Source organism: Carassius auratus, chromosome 44, assembly GCF_003368295.1.
Source record: "Carassius auratus strain Wakin chromosome 44, ASM336829v1, whole genome shotgun sequence".
Taxonomy (NCBI): Eukaryota; Metazoa; Chordata; class Actinopteri; order Cypriniformes; family Cyprinidae; genus Carassius; species Carassius auratus.
In genome coordinates, this window is record NC_039286.1 from 11,990,658 (window position 1) to 12,007,525 (window position 16,868).

At 38.7% G+C, this 16,868-nt stretch overlaps 1 protein-coding gene across 5 annotated transcripts in view; it reads right to left on the reverse strand.

The window, feature by feature from the left end:
- LOC113062523 (uncharacterized) overlaps nucleotides 1-16,868 on the reverse strand; it is a 34,872-nt gene that overhangs the window by 6,619 nt on the left and 11,385 nt on the right. For 2 of the 5 annotated variants that reach the window (XR_003278545.1, XM_026232432.1), the window contains exons 1-6: nucleotides 9,086-9,181; nucleotides 7,827-7,879; nucleotides 5,190-5,462; nucleotides 4,802-5,050; nucleotides 4,641-4,676; nucleotides 4,382-4,554 (exon numbers count right to left, since the gene is read on the reverse strand). Coding sequence is in view for 2 of the 5 variants with exons in the window: in XM_026232432.1 (XP_026088217.1) it covers nucleotides 4,406-4,554; nucleotides 4,641-4,676; nucleotides 4,802-5,050; nucleotides 5,190-5,462; nucleotides 7,827-7,879; nucleotides 9,086-9,087 (762 nt within the window). In the remaining 3 variants the exon portion in view is untranslated. Of the gene's footprint in view, nucleotides 1-4,381; nucleotides 4,555-4,640; nucleotides 4,677-4,801; nucleotides 5,051-5,189; nucleotides 5,463-7,826; nucleotides 7,880-9,085; nucleotides 9,182-16,868 lie in introns of those variants that run through there. The other 3 variants (XR_003278547.1, XR_003278546.1, XM_026232433.1) reach the window with 2 other exon arrangements.

Sequence of the window (16,868 nt, forward strand, 5' to 3'; positions counted from 1 at the left end):
TAAAAATCCTTTAACGGATTTGGATATTAAAAGCATATTAGTATGTTATGTGTAAGCCAGGTTAAAGAGATGGGTCTTTAATCTAGATGTAAACTGCCTAAAAAGTGTGTCTGCCTCCCGAACAATGTTAAGTAGGTTATTCCAGAGTTTAGGTGCCAAATAGGAAAAGGATCTGCCGCCCGCAGTTGATTTTGATATTCTAGGTATTACCAAATTGAGTTTTGAGAACGTAGCGGATGTAGAGGTTTATAATGTAAAAGGAGCTCATTCAAATACTGAGGTGCTAAACCGTTCAGGGCTTTATAAATAATAAGCAATATTTTAAAATCTATATGATGTTTGATAGGGAGCCAGTGCATTGTTGACTTCCTGGTTCTAGTAAGAACTCTTGCTGCTGCATTTTGGACTAGCTGTCATTTGTTTACTAAGCGTGCAGAACAACCAACCAATAAAGCATTACAATAATCTAACCTTGAGGTCATAAATGCATGGATTAACATTCCTGCATTTAGTTGCCTATAGTACCCCCATGATGCATTAATGGACCCACAGCTACTAGCCAAATGGACACACAGCTACTAGCCAAATGGATAACTGGTGCTATAAGAACCTCGGCTGCCTTTCCATATTGCCTGTCCTTAAAATTTGTCCACCCTATCAGCAATCTGCAATGGGATTGGTAGTTGCTCCCCAATCACTTCTCCTGCTTACCTTGCTACACATATATAAATTTAAAGGGGGGGGTGAAATGCTATTTCATGCATACTGAGTTTTTTTACACTGTTAAAGAGTTGGATTCCCATGCTAAACATGGACAAAGTTTCAAAAATTAAGTTGTACGTTTGACGGAGTATTTCTGTTCCAAAAATACTCCTTCCGGTTTGTCACAAGCTTCGGAAAGTTTTTTTCGAGTATGGCTCTGTGTGACGTTAGATGGAGTGGAATTTCCTTATATGGGTCCTGAGGCACTTCTGCCGGAAGAGTGCGCGCTCCCGTATAGCAGAGCACTGAGAGCACAACAGACTTCACTGATCAGAGCGAGAGCGTCGCCAAATGTCACAAAAGGAGTGTGTTTTTGGTTGCCAGGGCAAGACAACCCTGCACAGATTACCAAAGAAAAAACAGCATTAAGGGACCAGTGGATGGAGTTTATTTTTACAGAGCATCAACGGAGTTGTGCAAGTATTTTTGTTTGTTCCCTGCATTTCGAAGATGCTTGTTTTACAAACAAGGCCCAGTTTGACGCCGGATTTGCGTATCGTTTATTTCTTAAGGGTGATGCAATCCCAACGAAAAAGGGTCATGATTGTGTGTTGGAACCGCAGGCGGGGAGTAAAACTGCTTAAAATATCTCTGCCTCCTTGTTAGTGCGTCCGCCTCCGATGCCGGAGACCCGGGTTCGAGCCCCGCTCAGAGCGAGTCGTTGCTGCTCTCGTTCAGTTTCAGCTTCGGGATCCGATTCTGGATCATAAATAAACGGCTGAATCTGACTGTTAGCCATGGTTTGTTTTGGTTGGTTTTGTCCTCACGGTATCACAGCTTCCAAACGCTCTCAAGGCAAAAGCCTACTCGCACTCGTGATTCTTTAGCTCCGCCCACACGTCACGCCTCCAGTCTGTCGTGTTTTTCCGGGAAAAATCGGTACAGACTATCTTTCTCTTATGAATATAATAAAACTAAAGACGTTTTGAAGTTATGAAGGATGCAGTACTACTCTATAGGTACTCAAGATTAACAGGATATTGAGTGAAAACAAGCATTTCACCCCCCCTTTAAAGATAATATTGACATACAGTAATAATCATGAAATATTTTGATTGGGTCTCGAGTGGACTCGGGAAAAAGTCCGATTCCTAGAATGTTCAAGTCCGAGTCAACACAGAGTCCATGACAAGACCGAGACCATTGAAATACGGTCTCGAGACCGAGTCCAAGACCGAGTCTGAGTCCGAGGACGAACACATTAATACAGCCATAAAATACTGATCTGAGAGATCAAACACTACATAACTCGCACAATACAGTCAACAGTTTTCATTTCAATTCTATTTAAAGATCTACCACATATGACTCTTATAAAGCCCCTTTCACACTGTACGTCAGACCTGGCATATTGCCGGAACATTGCCGAGTCACCTTCTGTGTAAAAAAGCAACCACCTCCTGGGTTTGATTCCGGCATTGAACCTGGGTCGGGGACCTAGTAACATTGCCGGGTTCAACCCGGGACGAGAGCTGTGTGAACAAAAGCCATATCTAATGCCTTGTCGAAGTGATGACGCGCGTTATCGCGTGACTCTTTTACTGGCTGTTTTGAAGGACGATCAACATTCGCGACGAAAAAATGTGTGCAAACTCAGTGAAAGTATAACGTGCCTAGCGTTTTCGACTCATACATTACATGTCACGCCCTGATGTCACGTGTCCTTACAGGATCTTTACGGGTTGTGTGTGAAAGAACGCACATCACTGGCAGTGAAAGTGCACAATCTAGCAACCCGGGAACAATTGGCGGAACACTTTACCCGTGTATTTGTCGGAATGGCAGTTTGAAAGGGGCTTATGGGTAAGGTAGGGTGGAGGATACCCATAATGTTTCTCCTGTTTAAAGGTTACTTAGGGAGTGAGGGAAGTTATATGTATTTTTTGTTGTTTTTTTATAGGTAATTTAGTATTTCCCCTCTTTTAGTATTTTTTTTTTTTAGGATTTTCTTTGTTTGGGCCCTCCTTCTGAGGTAATATTTCGTTGTATTTACAGTTATTTTTGTATTAATGTTATATTTTCTTTTGAACCCCCATTGAGTAAATTAAAAGGCCTCCAGGCCAGTTTAAAACTTAAAATCTGTGGTTGGTTGTGATTTATTGGTACCCGCAGAGCTGGAAATCCTCAGTCTCTCCATAATCATTTGTCGTTCCCATTTACCCTTAGACTAAAAGGGGAGAACGTAACACTTAGCATTATTAGCAGGTTAGCAGGCAACTCTGTTCCACAAATAAACACAACTATTGGTATAATAACACAAAAACACACAAGCTTTATATGCAAAAGGATTAAAACTTAAGTTGTAAAAGTTCTGCATGAGTTTTATATTCTGTCAGAGCTTTCAGAGAGAAAATGGTCGAGTCTCAAGGTGTTTCCTCTGCTGGTTATTAACAGAACATTACTTTTATTGTGAAGGAATCTCTTGTCTCTCGACAGCTCCAGGATGTTGTGAATCTGATCTCAGATCAGCTGTTAGAGCTGCACGGATCACGTGACTGATCTCAAACATCTAGACTAGTCCTGGACTAAAGTGTAAGTCTGAGCTGTTTCAGCTGAAAGAAACTTGCATTGAACTGATCTTAAAATATATCAGTGCCTTTGTTTTCAAAACATACATAGAGTAACTGATCTCCTGATTGTTCTGTCATTTCTATGTATTTCTGTTACAATGTGGGGGATCATATTCATATTCTGCTGATCTCAGAGTGAACGATCAGTGCTAATCAACATGAAGATGATCATCTTTATCTCTGATGATCTCAGATAATTCTAACTGCTTTCTACTAGACTTCATCTCTTAATGATGTCAGCTCACACATCATATATTTTTAACCACACATATCTCCTCAGCAGATGCTAGATGTGACAGAGTCGTCTCGGCACTGAAGACACATCACAAGTAACCAGTGGATCTCAGGTGTTCAGTGAAGATCATTATAGACCCTTTTACAGTTGGTAAACAAGGTGACGTATTTGTGTGGGCGGGGCTTAGCTGGAGGCAGAAAGATTCCCCTCAACACTTGAACAAATGGTAGCTAGCGAGTTTTCTTAGCTTGTTTTTTGGAGAAAATCTGAATGTATCTGCTTTATCTGAATATTTAAGGTCACTCACTGTCTGGACCCGCGATAATTATTTGAAAAAGTTAACTTTAACGGACGGAACCAGATTGGTCGACCCATACACAATCACTCATTGGATGGACGATCTGACAGGATTAACGTTACCTCCGATTGAGTGGCCTCCTGACATCTACACTTACCTGATAGAGAAACGGAGCGTGTATAGTAAAGAGAAACTGAGGATGTATAAATCCTTAGATTAAATAGTGACATTACAGTAAAATTATTATTAAGATGTAAATATTTTCTAGAAATAAAAATTCTGAAGACTGCAAATTAATTCTAAACTTTCTGTATTAATTCTTTCTTACCATGTTCTTAAATTCCGGTCACAATTAATCACAACAATGTATATAAAATGTTCTCCGTCGATTCTGGCAACCAACAACACAACAAGACGACATTTTAAGTGCTCCTTGAGTAGCCAACCCTGTGTTGGTTTGTATTAGCCGCCTCCAGTTTTCCATTTGTTTTGCCTCCAGCTAGCGCGGTGACGTACCTCTGACGTCCGCGCAAAAGGGGTCTATAGTTTCTCCAGTTCCTGTGTGTTCTCTGTATTCTCCTGAACCTGTGTGTGATCTCTGTGCTGACGTCTCCATATGAAGACAGAAATCACAATCACAATAACAGCCAGAATCACCAAACACACGACAACTGACACAATCCAGTTCCCTACAGATGGAAGATGGGAAGATGGAAAGAGAGCATATTTATTATACATTATCATTATTAAACTCATTGTTTGAGGATTTTCTTACGTTGTTGCTCAGTGTCGTCCAGTTTTTCCGGTGATTCTGTTGAAAGGTAAGTGACACAGTTTAACATCAATATTTCTGTTAATGTTCAGATCATGATGAATAAACCTCAGCTGTCCAAATGCTTTATAAATAATATTTCCTCATATCTGAGTTTCTCTCACCTGTGACTGTGACTGTGATCAAGGTTTCTCCTTCAGTGTCCAGAACTCTGTATGTTCCTGCATCACTGTCCAGAAATGATTTAATGATCAGGTTTCCATCATCATCATCATTCATTCGGTCGCTCTGAACCCCGTGATCTCTCGTCCAAACCTCCTTCCACTCTCCACTAGAGTTTGTCTTCACTTTATCAGCATCAGACACCAGAACAGACATCTTTAGCTCCTCGCCTGTTTTCACAGAAATCTCATCTGAGGAGAAACAGAAAGACATTAATCATTATTATAATGCTGTCAATCAATCAAGACCATAAACACAGATTTATGATTGGTGACCAGATGTAATCATTTAAAGAAGCAGATGCTGATGTTTGATCAGTTTAGTCTTCACCATGAATATGAAGTTGGTACTTCAGCTCTGTTTGATCATTATTGTAATAGATTCTCAAAGTGTATTTCCCAGCGTCACTGAAGATCAGATTCTTGATGACGACGTCACAGTTTCCTTCTTTAAACACTCGTCCACTACATTCTTCAGTCTCACACACATCTATTTTTTCTACCTCACTGAATAAATCAATGTGACCAATATTACTGTCCTCATATTGACATGGCAAGATGACGTTTCCTCTCTTTTCTCCTGACACAGGTTTAGAGGTGTTTCCTGCAAATACAGACCGTATAATATTTAGTCAACTGTATTTTCTTCTGCTGCAGATATTTCATCTCAGTGCAAGTGGATTCATCAGCTGTGAACTGATGGAGGGGTTTCTCTAATATTTAAGATCAGATATGAATGTAAATATTAAAAGGTCCCATTCTTCGTGATCCCATGTTTTAAACTTTAGTTAGTGTGTAGTGTTGTTGTTAGAGTATAAATAATATCTGTAAAGTTCTAAAGCTCAAAGTTCAATGCCAAGTGAGATATTTGATTTAACAGAATTCGCCTACATCGAACGACCCGTTTGGACTACAGCCCTCTAGTTCCTGTAGTAATGACATCACTAAAACTGTTTTTGATTAACCTCCGCCCACATGAATACACAAAAAGGGGGCGTGGCCTTGTTGCGCTCCGATGGAGAAGAGGAAGAGCTGCATTTGTGTACGTCCCCATGTCGTTGAAACGCTGTTATTTTCATCTCAGAGTCCAATCATCTTTGTTTTGCCTTCCCAGGGACGCTGTACTTGGAGATTAATGGTTACAATTTATGTTTAACTCTGTTCCCGAAAATTATAATCCACATGTAAAACTATGAGCAGCACATTTTGCTGAGGACAGCTTCCTCAAACTCAATCAGTCAGCGACTGGAGGCGTGACGTGTGGGCGGAGCTAAAGAATCACGAGCGCAAGTAGGATTTTGCGTTACGAGCGTTTGGAAGCTGTGACATTACCGTGAGGAAAAAAAACATCATCCAAAACAAACCATGGCTAACAGTCAGATTCAGCATATATTTATGATCCAGAATCAGATCCAGAGGCTGAAATTTAACAAGAGCAGCATGGCCACTGCATCCTCTTCGTCCACCATGATTGTTTACTCTGAAGTCACGTTTGATCTCGAGGGATTTTGCGAGATTTCCCGTCTTACCTGGGAATGCTCGGGAGACAAATCGGTTTGTGTGTGATGTGTTGATATTGCCGTGTGGCTGCACACCACACACTGAACGACCAAAACTGTTAGACCCGTGATTTTTTAATCGCCGTGTATGGGGTCTCTCAGGTTTGGAAAATCGGCCGACAATTTTAAAATCGTCCCGTGTGAACCAGCCTTAAGTTAACAACACAGAGATATTTGAAGCAGTTTTACTCACCGCCTGCGGTTCCAACACACGATCGTGACCCTTTTTCGTTGGGTCTGCATCATCCTTAAGAAATAAACGATACGCAAATCCGGCGTCAAACTGGGCCTTGTTTGTAAAACAAGCATCTTCGAAATGCAGGGAACAAACAAAAACACTTGCACAACTCCGTTGATGCTCTGTAAAAATAAACTCCATCCACTGGTCCCTTAATGCTGTTTCTCTTTTGGTAATCTGTGCAGGGTTGTCTTGCCCTGGCAACCAAAAACACACTTCTTTTGTGACATTTCGCTCTCGCTCGGATCAGTGAATGTCTGTTGTGCTCTCAGTGCTCTGCTATACGGGAGCGCGCGCTCTTCCGGCAGAAGTGCGTCAGGACACATATAAGGAAATTCCGCTCCATCTAACGTCACACAGAGCCATACTCGAAAAAAACTTTACGAAACTTGTGACAAACCATTTCCTTGAAACGTACAACTTAATTTTTGAAACTTTGTCCATGTTTAGCATGGGAATCCATCTCTTTAACGGTGTAAAAAAACTCAGTATGCATGAAATAGTATTTCACCCCCCCTTCAAGTTGGTGCGTTTAACAGTTTCTGTAACTTATTACACAAAGGGGAACGCTGTTTAGCTTTGTTATATAGATGTTAGGGCTGTGCAAAAAATGAATGCAATTTTCATGCGCATCTCGTCAGTAAAAACGCTCCTGTGATTATAAGTACATCTCCAGCACATGTGTTCTTTTACTGTCTATGGTTCAGATCAGGATTGCCAGGTTTTCAAAACAAATCCTGCCCACTTGCTTCTCAAAACTACTCCAAAACTAGCCCAATCGTGTTTCCAGGAGGGCAGCATGCGCTCAGCTGCTGTCGAATCACAACACAGGAACCGCTGGCCCAATCAGAACTCGTTACGTATTTCTGAAGGAGGGACTTTATAGAACAAGGAAGTCATCAGCCCGTTTTTATGACAGTGAAAACAGCGGTATACAGATAAGTGAATTGTGTGAAAAATACTGTGGTTTTTTTTTAACGCGATTTACATATAAACAAGGACAATAAGTGCGAGCAATATTTGCAGTGACTCATTTTAACATTTTACATTATGATGAAAATAATATAAAGCTGTATCAGATGTAAGAGAGCAGTTGACACAACTTGACTAGAATAACTCTGACACTGAACACCAAGAATAAATAGAGTTAATGAATATAAATGACACTGACCGCTGTGATAAACCAGACAAACCAGCAGCAGAAGAAGATTGAAGCATCTGAACCTGATGAGAATAAGAGACAGATACAGACACACATCACAAACACATTAATACAGACAGAAAACACTGATCTGAGATCAAACACTACACAACTCACACAATACACTGACTACTAACATTCAGTTTCAGTTTGATTTAATGATTTAACACATGGATCTTACCTGAAGAGTAAGAAACATCAAACTGTAATCTGAATATTTGGTTTTATAAATATTATCAGTTATTATCTGGGTCAACATGATCTGGTGTTGTGTTGAAGTCTGTTCTCTCTGTTTCTCCTTAGTTTAGTGTTCCTACACAAACAGCACACGTGTGTTCTCCTTCCATTCTTTCCACTTATCTTTCTGTCATCTTATAATATTTACTATATTTTTAGGTATTGATCACAGCATCGCTGCACTGTGCATGACATATGAATTCAAATAAATGTACAACATAATTCTGCCTCTAACTAGTATATTTTTCTTGTCTGTGCTTCTCAATCTCAGTTTAAAATAGTTAATTGGCATCACACACACACACACACACAGTGATTACATAATATACATTATAATACATAGGCCTTTATGCTTTGGAGGATATGTGATACTTTAAATATTTACTGCAAAACTACATCATTAGCTTTCATAATTATTGTTTTATTTAAAAATCATTTAAATGATAATCTGGATAATGTATCTGGATATTGATGCTTGAACTCGTGTGAATTACAGTTCTATCGCTCAATGACCTAGGACTGAAATACATAGCAAATGTGTTCAGTGAATATGAACCGAACAGAGCATTAGCGTAATATCGATTAAATCATTTAAATCAGATTCATGGATGTTGTTTGGTTTTGAGTTTGGCGTTCTTCATCTCTGAAAACATGAGGAACAGACTTCGACACAACACCGTCACAAACACACACACACACACACACACACACACACACACACACACAGAGTAACCAAACTATCCTCACACCAACACAGACATCATTTGACTGTGAGTGATCAATTTAGAACTTTTTAATAATTACATTAATGATAACACTCATAAAAACCACCATCTTTCTTTATCAGAATAATGATAAACATGTTTACTCATTTCCTTAACGTTACCATCTTTAGTGTAAGAACTCAACCCTTTTTCACAAAGAAACACAACTATTGGTAGAATAACACAAATACACACGAGCTTTATATTTAAGATAATAAAAAAACTTACATTGTAAAAGTTCTGCGTGAGTTTTATATTCTGGCTGTTTACATTTTATAAACCACGGCATGTTTAGTGACATCAAAGTTAGACAAAACCGAAAGTAGGGTTTTTCAGAGAGTATATTATTGAGTCTTTATTGTCCTCTGCTGGTAAATCTTACACAGACATTTGACTAACACAGTGTTTGAGTCCAGATCCAGTCAGCTGAAGTCTATTTTAAACAAGTTCCCTGTGATTTCAGTTTGATCTCAACAGTTTGAGCAGCAGATGTACACTAATTAAAAATCTACACATTTTATCATAATATTATCAATAAAGCATTATTTTTCTGAACTTAGTCAAATGAAATAGTAAAACTATTTAATTCATAAATACAAACAAACAAACAAATCATGTATCAGGCAATTACCTAGAATATCAAAATCAACTGCGGGCGCCAGATCCTTTTCCTATTTGTCTCCTAAACTCTGAAATAACCTAACATTTTTCGGGAGGCAGACACACTCTTGCAGTTTAAATCTAGATTAAAGACCCATCTCTTTAACCTGGTTTACACATAACACACTAATATGCTTTTAATATCCAAATCCGTTAAAGGATATTTAGGCTGCATTAATTACACTGTAAAAAATTGTGCCATTAAATAACAGTAATTTCTTGGCAGCACGGGTGCAAGTAAAGTACTGTTAATTTACAGCTCTAATCCATTAATTTACTACTCTTATTTTATTTATTTATTTTTACAGTATTTCACCGTAAATTCTACCATGGAAATTAACTCTACTCCCACTGCTTCAAACAGTTGAGTTTTAAAGCTAGAATTCCTTAGTTAGTACTATGAACTTATTTCATTTGAGTCCACTGAGAAGGAATATTTCTTAATATAAAACTGCAAACACTTAATGTGTAGTAGTAAAGTAACTAAATGCATAACTTTCACTCAAATCACTGCAGCTCATTGTCAGCTATAACACACATGTATGTGCTGAAATACTCGATACAGAGATCACCACTGTATCAGCAGCTCCACATTTACTGTCTTTATATAAAGCAGCAGAAGATCAGCATTTGTGTCTTATTGACTGAAACACTGTGCTGGAGAGTAGAGGCAATGGTGAACCACAAAACTAACAGATCTCTCGTGCAAACACACATTAATACAGTTGAGTTCAGTATTTACTCTCTTTATCAGTGTATGACTTTGCATCTATGGATGTTCACAAGTATTTTAGTCAAATTAACTTTCATTTGGTAAATCTGACTTTAGATTTAGATTACTGTTTTTTCCTTGACTTAACATTTAACATTTTCACAACAAAGTATGTTACTAAACCGAACATCAAAGGCAACTATAAAACTGTGTAAATACAACAGTGAAAAATGTAACATTTTTAATTATTCATGCCCCAGTGCATGATGGGAAATACACTGAAACAAATGATTCATTGAATTTACTAAAACATTTTATGGTAAGTGGTTGCAATCAATTTATTTTAGTAAATTCAATGAATATTTTGTTAGTGTAGTGTATGGGATCATACTGTAACTGTGATATTATAACAAACTGTTCCAAATAAAATATACTTATGAGTTCCAGCTTTAATTTCTACAAGCTTAAATTGAGTACTAATTTTACTTAATTTACTAAAAAATAATTTTAATTCTTGCCTTAACTAAATTAATGTAGAAATTACTTTTGTTTTTATGTAGTATTTACTTGACCACAAACCCACCGCCCAAAAAAACTGCTCTAGAACACATAAGAAGATTAATGATTACTTTTCCAAAACAATTTAGATCTCATGTTCTGTGTACCTTCGTATAGTTCGCCTTTTAATAAACCATATCAGTATCAGAAATTAGCTTTCCCATAAGGGGCACCTGGTTTCCTTTTTTCTTTTCTTTTTTTATTCAGTCGTTATCGGGAAACCCGTCCCTGTATTTTCTGCCTCGGTACGGTTTATGTCAAGCCATTTGTTAATTTGCGCTGCGTTTCTCGAAATAATGATTGATCTTAGATCTCAAGAGAATTTTCTACAAGTCATTTTATGATCATTCGTAATTGTTTCACGTGCATTTCTAAAAAAAAATGCACTTAACACAGTCGCACGTATCCGTGCTTTAAGTGCTACTTCTAGGAGTCGCTGTCCGTTTGTCAAGTGCTGAAATATCACCTTATAGAATGGCTCGTAATAGTACACAATCGTTTATTGAAATGTTAACCTAATAATTCTGCATTCCAGAGACAACTCGGATATAATAACAATTATATTATGGTATAGTGCCGGGATACTCAATAGGCGGACTCCGGTCCGCATCCGGAACCAGACGCGGTTATATCTGATGTCACTAGCAGGTGAGTAGATGATGCTGATGCCGCTGGCAGGTGAAGAGCATGATGTCACTAGCAGGTGAGGAGGAGCATGATGTCACTAGCAGGTGAGTAGATGATGCTGATGCCACTAGCAGGTGAGTAGATGATGCTGATGCCACTAGCAGGTGAGTAGATGATGCTGATGCCACTAGCAGGTGAGTAGATGATGCTGATGCCACTAGCAGGTGAGTAGATGATGCTGATGCCACTAGCAGGTGAGTAGATGATGCTGATGCCACTAGCAGGTGAGTAGATGATGCTGATGCCACTAGCAGGTGAGTAGATGATGCTGATGTCACTAGCAGGTGAGGAGGAGCATGATGTCACTAGCAGGTGTGTAGATGATGCTGATGTCACTAGCAGGTGAGTAGATGATGCTGATGCCACTAGCAGGTGAGTAGATGATGCTGATGTCACTAGCAGGTGTGTAGATGATGCTGACGCCACTAGCAGGTGAGTAGATGATGCTGATGCCACTAGCAGGTGTGTTGATGATGCTGATGCCACTGGCAGGTGAGTAGATGATGCTAATGTCATTAGCAGGTGAGGAGGAGCATGATGTCACTAGCACCGTTAATCCTCTCATGCTGATTAATGTATAATGTGACAGTAGCATTTACATTTACATTTATTGATTTAGCTGACGCTTTTATCCAAAGCGACTTACAACTGCTATATGTGTCAGAGGTCGCATGTCTCTGGAGCAACTAGGGGTTAAGTGTCTTGCTCAGGGACACATTGGTGTCTCACAGTGGATTCGAACCCGGGCCTCTCACACCAAAGGCATGTGTCTTATCCACTGCACCAACACCACCCCACAAGTAGCAAGTTGTTAGTTCCATTACACGTCTGTAATTTACATTTAGCAGATGTAAACTGATATTGGTTTATTCTGTTTATTTCAGAAAGACCACATTTAACACTTTGTAGCCATAACTTCCAGTCTGATTTGAGTAATGTTGTGCCATCTGCTGTGAACCCTAAAATACTTCAGATAAAGAGTTGAACAGTGCCCTGTCTCCTGTCACACTTCTTACCGGAGTCCCGTGGAGGGATTAGCATCAACACCCCTACCGATCTATTAGTGCCGTTCAAGCATCTACACCCCTGATAGTGACATCAGCATCATCTACTCACCTGCCAGTGGCATCATCATCATCATCATCTACTCACCTGCTAGTGGGAAAACTATGAAATGATAAATAAAGTTGTTGTTTTTTTTTTATTAGAACACAAAGGCACACTATACACATCTGATTACTTTTGGTCTCCGGCATTTTTCGGCAAGCGAATGAATGCTATAGCGCTTTGACTGGAAAATAACTTGAGATTCAGAGCGAGTTAGCGAATGATTTGAGATCGGGGCTTCGGAGCGAGTTTGTAACCCCCACAAACTGTAGGGTTTGCCCAGGGTTTACAGGTTCTCTACTGGACTAAATACTTTCAGTGGGCCAATATTCAACTCATTAACTAATAGTTTTATTATTTTACAATCATAATATTAAAACCCAGGGGGCAGCAGGTTAATGCAGTCATGACAGGTTCAATTTAATTAAGAGGCAATGAATGCTTTCATCAATATATGTTAACTTCAAGAATAAAGTAACAACCAACAGGATATATGCAGCACAAGGTTTCAGTAGTTAGTCAATACATGCATTAAATATATTCATGTGATCACCTCTCATGTTCATTACAATGCAAAACCTAATAGTCATAAATACCACACCAATAAATGCATACCAAATATTTAAAAAAAAATCACCACAAATCGTTAATAATACTCATGCTAAATATCTAGCCGTCGTCAACTGTATAGGAGGCATATGAAAAAGGAAAACCTGCCCACCCCCTTACACACACACACTCACTCTACACACAAATAGCGCCGGGGGACCACTGGGTTCACACATACACCAGGGCCTCCCCGGCAAACACAGCAGGGACCGACATTACCCGATTTGTGTACTTCGTCCACCACTGGTTACTTGAGTAAAAGTAAAGATAAGTATAGTAAAATATTACTCCAGTAAGAGTACTCCTTTTTCAATTTTACTTAAGTACATCAAAAAAATTGAGTACTTTTGTATTTTCACTTAAGTAAAAAAGTACTGAAAGATAGAGGTTTGTTTAATTTTATACGCCAATTTAATTTTATATTAGCACATTTTTTTTAAATACCTGGGATTTTTTCCAAAATAACCACCATATATTTTTGTTGTTGATATGGACTACGCTGATGAGAGTAATGTTGACTGAAGAAAGCAGAGTTGACCATTGGATTTTCACCAGTAAGAAAGAAGTATTTTATATAGGGGTGCTCCGATCACGATCGGCCGATCGTTATGCGCATCTCGTCAGTAAAGCCGGTTTTCTAATCAGCGGTTAATTCCATCAGGTGCGTGATTTCACATAGAGCAGCTGTTACTACACAGAGCCGTTGTTAACTGAGAAGAAGCGCCAATAAACGCTGAAAATTTACGTGATTTGCACATCTTCTCTATTAACAACGGCTCTGTGTAGTAACAGCTGCTCAATGTGAAATCACGCACCTGATGGAATTAACCGCTGATTAGAGAACCGGCTTTACTGACGAGATGCGCATAACGATCGGCCGATCGTGATCGGAGCACCCCTAATTATGTTGGCTTGGCAACAAGCCAACATACTGTTATGCTATTTAAACTTCTTCTTCTTTTTTTTCTTATTATTATTTTTCTGACAGAAATTCTGAACGCTACTCCTCCTAGGGCTTTAAAGCCACAAGCCCCAAACTTGGCAGAAACCTGCGGGATAGAGCGGTGATGGTTGCTATATCTTTTCAGACTGATCAGACTTAAAGTTTTTTTTTTATTAATTTTTAAATGTCAAATACATTACCCATAGACTTACATTAACTGAGAAAAAATGCGCCCCTAGTTGCAATAACCGAGATTAAAGGGAGGAGTCAGGTTTCGTTTCACTTTTAAACCGGTTAAAAATACCAAGTAAATAATACAATTTCCCTCAAACTGACAAGCTAAACCAACATATCTGATTATTACAGGGGTCAGGGCTCATTAATAATTGATTTCTGGGCAGAGAGCAGTCAGAAAGATGAGAGAAGAATCACTGCTGCTCAGCTCAGGCTGTCTCCACGGAGCTCACAACGAGCGAATTCATTCTTATTTAAGACCTTTTAAAACGGCGATTGCACGCAATTCACACGTTAGAACACACCAAGAGCTAAAATCAGATGTTTCTGAACTGTTTAAAGTAATAACATGATATATTCGCGGCAGCGCAACTGCCCGCGAGCTCGCCATGTATTTCTCTGAACACTTGAAGAGAATCACTGCTGCTGTCTCCACGGAGCTCACAACGAGCGAATTCTTTCTTATTTAAGACCTTTTAAAACGGCGATTGCACGCAATCCACACGTTAGAACACACCAAGAGCTAAAATCAGATGTTTCTGAACTGTATAAAGTAATAACATGATATATTCGCGGCATCGAGACTGCCCGCGAGCTCGCCATGTATTTCTCTGAACACTTAAAGAGAATTTACAGCCTGTCACATTAAAACACTGCAGCGAAACGGCACAAAACAATTAGAAGAATACATTATACACATGAAAATGAGTGTTTATATGTGATTGTGAGATTTTATCTGTCAGGCTGAACCTCACATCAATTGTTATCCATCGTCACAACATGGTAAAGTCATTTATATATATATTTTTAAGAGCTTCTTAAAATAAATATTCCTGCGAATGCACACAATCCACCAATTAGAACACACTAAGAGAAAAATCCAGGGGTTTTTGAGCCGTGTATGTGCGCAAAATGCAATATTTGACATCGCTAAGGGAAAAAAAAGTCACATGACAGCCGCGTTTCGGGGCGAGATCGGACAAATAAATAGGCTACACATTTCATTCACACTGACAAGCTAAACCAACATATGTTATTATTACCGGGTCAGGTCTCATTTATAAATTATGTCTCTGGCCAAAGAACAGCGAGAAAGACGAGAGAGAAAAGAGCGCTTCATCCGCATTTTTAAGCGCTTCCAAAAATAATATCACAGCGAATTGCACTAATCCACCCATTAGAACACAACAAGAGCAGAATTCAGGTGTTTTTGAACTGTTTATGTGTGCAAAATGAAATATAATTTGACAGCGTGATACAGCTTATGAATACTTGATTTCTGGGCAGAGAGCAGTCAGAAAGACTAGAGAATAATCACGGCTGCTCAGTTCAGGCTGTCTCCACGGAGCTCGCAACGAGCGAATTTATTCTTATTTAAGACCTTTTGTAATTAAATTATATCGGCGATTGCACGCAATCCACACGTTAGAACACACCAATAGCTGAATTCAGATGTTTCTGAACTGTTCAAAGTAATAACATGATATATTCGCGGCAGCCAAATGTCCGCGAGCTCGCGATGTCTCTGAACACTTTAAGTCTAAATAGAGAATTCCGAGCCTTTCACATTAAAACCCTGCAGCGAAACGGCACAAAACACTTAGAAGAATATATTATACACACGAAAATGAGTGTTTATATGTGCTTGTGAGATTTTATCTGTCAGGCTGAAGTTCTGAACGTCACATCAATTGCTATCCATCGTCACAACATGGTAAAGTCATTTATATATATTTTTAAGAGCTTCTTAAAATATTAATGCACACAATCCACTCATTAGAACAAACAAGAGAAAAATCCAGGTGTTTGTTGAGCCGTGCAAAACGAAATATCATTTGACATCGAGGGGAAAAAAGTAACTGTAACTCCATGAATACTCAACGAAGAGACAGATATAAATATATATATATATATAGAAAGCTTGACATGTCTACTTTTAAACCAAACAAGTGCTGCCGAACAAATATTCTGTGATAAAGTAATCAATATCAAAACAATGCAATGTCCTTTTTTCACGTCTAATGTGTGGAAGGCCAATAGGGTCAAATACACGTGAATTTTAACGTGTCTCTGTAAAGGGTCTACTTTTTTTGGATACAAACATAATAACAACAAAACTTTGGGCACTTATAAAATAAAGATAACAAACAAGGTGTGCTGTCTGCAGCCTTGGTCTGCGCTGATCTTCATTTACAAACACGTCATTAAAATGAACTGTAACTCCATGAATACTCAAAGAAGAGACATGAGAGATATATCTATAGAAAGGTTCACATGTCTACTTTTAAACTAAACAAGTGCTCCCGAACAAATATTCTGTGATAAAGTAATCCATATCAAAACAAAGCGATGTCCTTTTTTCACGTCTCCTTTCATTATATCTCATGTGTATGGAAGGCCAAGAGGGTCAAATACACGTGAATTTTAACGCGTCAACAACACGTTAAATACGTGTATTTCATGCGTAGACAACACGTATTTAATATTATTTATTTATCGGC